This window comes from Mastomys coucha, unplaced genomic scaffold (assembly GCF_008632895.1).
Source record: "Mastomys coucha isolate ucsf_1 unplaced genomic scaffold, UCSF_Mcou_1 pScaffold15, whole genome shotgun sequence".
NCBI classification, from domain to species: domain Eukaryota; kingdom Metazoa; phylum Chordata; class Mammalia; order Rodentia; family Muridae; genus Mastomys; species Mastomys coucha.
In genome coordinates, this window is record NW_022196897.1 from 74,258,457 (window position 1) to 74,265,654 (window position 7,198).

Consider the following 7,198-nt stretch of genomic DNA (forward strand, 5'->3'; position numbering starts at 1 on the left):
ATTAGGCTTTTCCTATTGTTAGATATAATGTATTTTAGAAATCAATATTAATAAAGAGTTATTTAAGACTTTTTCAATACATGATGTTTTCTTTTCACTGACTGTGTCTGGGATATATGGATATTCTGCTCTCAAGTCATCATGGTTCGTTAAAGATGAAGAAAACTTTACAAATGTAAGCCCAAAATAAATAGAATATTTTACACCTGTTTTCGTTGTACTATATTGACTCATCTATGTAATAGTATGCTTTATTTGTTTCTTTAAAAAAATGAACATTTTGGATATGGTCTAAGGTGCTTCACTTAGAATCCAGTCAAACTTCTCTGAACTTTCTCTAAAATTCAAGGAATTACTCTATATACTGTTTGCCTTTCTAGGCATAGTTGCAATGTAGGTTTCAAATTTGTTTCTATTGTACTTATTTTAGAATTTGTTTCCCTTGAAAAGAAAAAAATGGGCACAAAAGCATCATTTTTTACTTTTCCAATATCATCAAAGTTTGTGAATGAATGACTATTCCACAAACATTTATTAAATACCATTTCCATGTTATTAAAAAGAATAGAATTCGCCAATTATTCAGAGAGAAGATAACTTAGCAAAGCCAATTTTAGATGCTTTTTCAAAAATGGCAATTTTATGTCCATATATCCTACAACAATTAGACGAAACAACTAAAAGCATCAAGTCATAAATAAAGAAAATTATTCTACATTACAAATTTTCTTTCTATTGTCAAGTCCTGTTTTTTCTTAAAGAATGAAGTACACCATGTTTCACATATTTGAAATGTGGCTTAACTTCTCAATTATTCCCTTTAGAAACATACTAAGATTTTGTCCTTTTTCGTTAAGCAACCCTGTTTTCCAACCAGTTAGAACTAGTCATATAATAAACTATTGAAATGGAATTAATTGAGAAATATCTTCATTGAAGTTATCTATCAATTTTTTCTATTTAAATGATCAGAATCATTAGATTACTCCAAGAGTATGAATAATTAATTAAAAATTTTAAAATTGTCAAACATGGCTTTCTAGTGGAGAAATTCAGAAAAATGAGTTGAGCATAACAGGGACACATAAGTGCTCATGCATTTACTCTTTTTTACACTACCATTATGATTTATGATAGGTTTATCATGGGCCTTACAGTATATTTAGCAGGCTACTATATTTAGGAAGATATCTCCTCATTGACAAAACCTACATGTAAAAAGATAAATTTAAAAAGTAAACATAGAATCATGTTATGAGAATGCTGCAAAAAGTATTGCTAGTTATGTCATTATGAGAAAAGACTGACAAGACCACTATAAAGTATATATACATATATATATGACATAAGAAATGACTTACTTAAATAGCTAGCAAAAAGGTGTTGACATTTTTTTTTTTTTTGGTTTTGGTTTTCTTTTGCTTTATTTATTATAACGTTCAAGCTTATTTGCTTTCAGATAATTTCAAAATGCTGTAGCTTCTATATGGCTACCAGACAAGAAAAGATGCCACTGGTTCTGTGTAGCACCACATCCTCTATGCTACAATATTAGCCTGCCAAGAAAGTTGTGCTCACTGGTAGAATCGTGGTAGGATAGTAATGAACATAACCAATTATTTCCAAATGGATATGAGCCCAGCTTTGCAGTCATGGTTAATACAGTACAACTTTTCAAAAGCCAGTGAGTGGTGATACCATAGGTCCTAGTGGGAAGTCTACTTAAGGTACCATTAAATAGTTGGAGTTGTTAAATTGCCTTCTTAAAATTTATTTATAAAAATGATTTGATTTGCTCTTAAACTTGCTTAGATAGCTGACAGTTTATGGCAGCTAAATATAAAACAACAATTGTCTATCAGGATTTGGCCACCAATAGCTTTCTCATTACCTGGTCAGTAAGCCCATACAATATATCCTATGTTAATACTAATTTAACTCAGTGAGCTATTAATAATAATTTTTTTAAGATAACAATGTTTGATGGAGAAGGTTTGGTAAGTTGTGTGGGGATTTAAAAGAATGGAACAGAAAACGAATAATATTAAAATAGATACAAAAAATTTTAGAGGCTAAATAAAATATATTTTTATTATTTTTTAAATCTTATTTACATTCCACTTCTTATCCCCCCTCCTTGTCCATACTCTTACAATTCTTATTTCCATTCCTCCTCTACTGCCTCCAAGAAGATGTTCACACCCACCCCAACCAACCAGGCATCTCCAATCCTTGAGACCTCAAATCTCTGGAGGGTTAGGTGTATCTTCTCTCACTGAGACCAGACAAGGCACTCTTCTGCTGCATATTTGTCAGGGCCTCATATCAGGCTGGGAATAATGCCTGATTAGTGGCCCAGTGTCTGAGAGATCTTGGGGGTTCATGTGAGTTCAGACTGCTGATTTTCCTATGTGGTTCCTTCCTCCTCAGGTTCTTACAACCTTTCCCTTATTCAACCACAGGGGTCATCAGCCTCTGTCCATTGGTTGGGTGTAAATATCTGCATGTGACACTTTCAGCTGCTTTTTGGGCCTCTTGTAGAGCCAACATGCTAGGCTCCTGTCTGTAAGCATACCACTGCATCAGTAATAGTGTCAGGCCTTGAACTAGATCCAAATTTGGGCTTGTAACTGAACCTCCTTTCCTTCAGTCTCTTTTCCATTTTTGTCCCTGCAGTTCTTTTAGACAGGAACAATATTTGGCCATAGTTTTTCATAGAGTGTACTCATAAATAATGGATATTCACCAAAAAAAACAAACAAACAAACAAACAAAAAAAAAACCAAACCAAAAAAAATAGAACTCAAGAAGGTCCACAAGCCAAAGAGTTCAAGTGATGCCTCAATCCCATTTGGGAGGGAGAAGAAATCAATCACAGGAATGGGGGAGGGGGGACCTGGATGAGAAAGGATACAGAGAAGTCAAAAGGGGAACATGAACAGGTATTAAGGGCAAGGACAGGACTGAAGACTTGAAGGCTAGCAGAAAGAATGAAAATGGGCAACTTTGGGAGGTAGGAGGTATGTGTGGGGGCTTTAGAATGTACCAGAAACCTGGGAGATAAGAGACTCTCAGGACTCAGAGGGAGGGACCTTAGATGAAATGCCTAGCAGTGGAGAGAAAGAACTTGTAGAGTCTTCCTCCAGCCAAAAGAAAAGAGCATCAAGTAGTGCAATGGGGTTGCCATCTCAGAGTTACAGTATTATATTTTTAAAAAGAAGAGTATCAGCTATCCAGTCTAACAGCTTTGCACTATGTGGGCACATTATGCAATTTTTAATGATGTTTTCAAGACTATTCCAAGAATAGTACAGGGAGACATTAGTTTTGATAAAAATAAATTATGGAATTCCACATAAGTGTATACATACACATTTTCAAAACTGTTTTTACAGTTGTAATAAATTGGCATTACTTAATATAACAATGGAATTGTATTTTTAAATTTTAATTTATTTTTATTTAATAGTATTTGCAGACCATTTCAGACCTTTATGTATTAAGTTTTGGCAATTCCCTCATTTCACACTGTATAATTTTGCAATTTTTTAATATGGAAAACTTTCTTCTTACTTAACTTTATAAGAGAGTACATATTGGGAATGGAGAGATGGTATAGCGGTTAAGAGGATTTCCTGCTCTTCCAGGGAATCTTGATTCTTTTCCTACTAACTACATGGTAACTTACAATTATCAATCACCCCAATCAGAATCTAGTGTCTTCTTCTGATCATTGAACATATCAGCCACACACTTGGTGCACATATAGGCATGCAGAAAATCACAAAAAAATCTAATGAAATAAATTACTTTTTAAAATTTTCATGGAAATACATTTAGATATACAGGAAAAAAACTGTAATGACAAACCCAGAAGAAACATCTTAATTTTATTTATCAGTGTGTCTTTGAAGGCTTCCATTGAAACATCTTTGATATGTCTAAGACTGAGAGCTTTAAAATGAAGGACTGTATGAAATTGTCTCAGACACTGATACTTTCTCTTTTCAAGTGTTTCTCATCCAAAAACTTCTCTGATCAGCCTGCAAAACAAGTGTTCACTTTGTAAAACTGAAGACACTCATGAGGACAAGTTGCTGACCTCTGACCCCATTAATTTAGTTATTTTATCATTGTCATGACAAAAGAGTATGATGAAGGCTACATACAAAAGAAAGTGTTTATTGGGGAGCTCATAATTTTAGAAGGTTAGAATTCATGACCATCATGCTGTGAAACATGGCAGCAGAAAGACAAAGACAGTGCTAGAGAAGTGGCTGAGGGCATATTATCTGATTGACAAGCAGGGGAGGGGGGAGAAGGGAAAGGCAGAGGGAGGGAGAGGGGGAGGAGAGAGGAATAAAGAAAGAGAGAAATTAGAGGTGGTATAGGCTTCTGAAACCTCAAAGCCCACTCCAAGTGATATACCCTCCTCCAGCAAGGCCCCAGCTCCTAATCCTTCTCAAACATTTCTACTAACTGGGGTACATGGATTCAAATACCTGGCAATAATAGGCTCATTTGTACTCAAACCACCACAACTGTTTCACTAAAATTTTAGTTTTCAATTATTCTTACAGGAAGGAGATGGTAATATAGGTATGTTTTTATTCCATCTTTATGATGAGAAACACCTACTTTAAAAATATTATTGTAGTTTTGATAAAACCTAAGTATATCTTATATCAATTTTCTATGTAAATGAGATTTTCTCACTGTTTAGCCATTTTTATTAACCTGTTAATTACTTTTCATGAAATTTAAAGTTCACATTTAGCACTCAGTTTCTATTTGGGAAACAAACAAAATAATATATAATATTTTCCTCATATGATTATTTCTTCCAAAGTGATGATGTTTTAAAATAGATACTTCCTAATGTATATTAATTTACGTAGGAATTTTTCATCATTCAAATTTATTGTAATTCCTGGAAATTTTACCACCAGATATTTAGGTTTATTCATTCATTCATATAAACTATAGAATAGAAATATAAAAATATAGGCTTCAATATTTCTGGGTACTTTTTCCTTTTCCTTTGGATGAATTACTAATAACTATAAATGAAGCTTCTAGATATTTTGATCACCAGTTATTCTGGGAATGAAATACTTCACCTAATAACATCAAAGTCTTACCTTAGAAATAAAATCATTCAAAACTTTTCCTTTCTGAAACATGGAATTAACTCAGAATCTAGTAATTGCTTTACATAAAAGGAAATAGATATTAGATTTGTACAGTTAATTTTTAACTTTAACACATGTCAGCCAATTTTTCACTATTTCCTTAGATGTTTATATCAGTTTATACCAAAGACATATAGTTACCATTTTGATGCCAGTCTCTCAACAAAAGATTACTATAGAGTTCAGTGTTCTCTATACACACCATTTGTAGAACATAAGGAATGAAATGAATATGTGATATAAAATATTCATTTGAATTATAATAATGGAATTAAATAGCAAATATCTACTAACAATGACAGACTTTCTGTGTTGACAATCAAAATCTTTCTGTTATGGATATAACAAAACTAAAAAAGTTTCTGCATTTCTACATTAGTTACCATCATTCTTTGAGAAAAAGTATGTTCTACAGTAAATCTAGCTATGTTGTCTAATATCTTATGTTGTTGATCAGCATTCTTCTTCTTCTTTTTCCTCTTCTTCTTCTTCTTCTTCTTCTTCTTATTATTATTATTATTATTATTATTATTGTTATTATTATTATTATTATTGATTTGAAATAAATATTTTACACTGAAATATTTTGTATTTCCCCCAAATAAGAAATCTTTGCTTTTATCTCCTGAGTTGAGTTTTATTAATTTGTGTATCATAGCAATCTAAGGAATCTAAAGAATTCCTATAAATATAAACCACAGAAGCTGGGAAGAGCCATTTTTCTAACTTATTATTGTATTGAACATACTTTAAGATGGTTCACTGAAGTGGGACTTTTGTGCTCACTAATTTCTGGAAAGCATCCTTCACATCCTTGTTTCTCAGGCTGTAGATGAGTGGGTTCAGCATGGGGTTGACAACGGTGTAAAAGACAGAGGCCACTTTGACGACTTGCCTAGAGTTTTTGGAGTTAGGTACACAATACAGGGAAAGTATGGTTCCATGAAAAATGGTGATGGCAGTCAAGTGGGAGGCACAGGTAGAAAAGGCTTTGCGACGACCACTAGCAGATTTGATTTTTAATACCGTCACGAAAATGAACACATAAGAAGTGAGAATGATCAGGAGTGTACTCACTTCATTGAAGGTTGCAAAACAAAAGAGTAGCAGGCTGGGGATGTGTATATCAGAACTAGAGACAGCAATGACGGCAGTGTACTCACAGAAGAAGTGGTTGATCACATTAAATCTTGAAAACTTTAGCTGCAGAGCATAGCAGAGGAGAATCAAGGTGGCAAATATGCTCCAGATATATGACCCAGTCACAAGCAGGATGCACAGTCTCTGTGACATGGCCACAGTGTACAGCAAGGGGTTACAGATGGCCACGAAGCGATCATAGGCCATAACTGCTAGCAAGTAGGACTCAGCCACCACAGCCACACAGGATAGGAAGTACTGCAACATGCAGCTGAAGTAAAGAATAGTTTTATCAGCAAGTACAAGGTTCTCAAGAAGCTTGGGTGTGATGATGGTTGAGTAGCAGAAGTCAACAAAGGAAAGGTGGCTAAGGAAGAAGTACATGGGAGTGTGGAATTTAGGGTCGATATTGATGAGCATTATCATCCCAAGGTTTCCCACCACAGTGATGATGTACATAAAAAGAAAGACTAGGAAAAGGGGGATCTGAAGGTCAGGGTAGTCTGTGAAACCCAAAAGTGAGAAGATAATGTCCACACTCACGTTTCTTTCCATTGGCACCATAATGCCTATCAGTAGACAGTGGAGGCTGAAGACTCTCCTGTTCAATAGAAATTTATGTAAGAAATGTCAAATATTTTTAAATGAACAATGCAAAAATGCTGTTCTAGTTTGATTATTTGAACAAATCTAACCACTGAGGCTTTTTTCCTTTTAATTTCAAGAAATAAAAATTAGAGAAAACTAAGAAAAAAGAAGTTAACAGAGCCATATATTGTTGTATAATACCAATGATGCTCAGCATACTCAAAAGTGATTTAGTGCTTTATTTGTTAGCTACTGACAATGGCTGAGGCAAAAAGAAT

The 7,198-nt window shown here is 33.9% G+C and overlaps 1 protein-coding gene across 1 annotated transcript; it reads right to left on the minus strand.

Annotated features, from left to right (window-relative positions):
• Nucleotides 1-5,951: 5,951 nt before the first annotated feature.
• Nucleotides 5,952-6,896, minus strand: LOC116092160 (olfactory receptor 5D14-like). The gene has a single exon (XM_031373510.1). The coding sequence runs from the start codon at nt 6,894-6,896 to the stop codon at nt 5,952-5,954; it is 945 nt and encodes a 314-aa protein (XP_031229370.1).
• Nucleotides 6,897-7,198: the final 302 nt, after the last annotated feature.

What these genes read in the sequence shown, in the direction of transcription:
- LOC116092160 (XM_031373510.1), bottom strand. Translation starts at nt 6,896, where the DNA reads ATGGTGCCAATGGAAAGAAACGTGAGTGTGGACATTATCTTCTCACTT.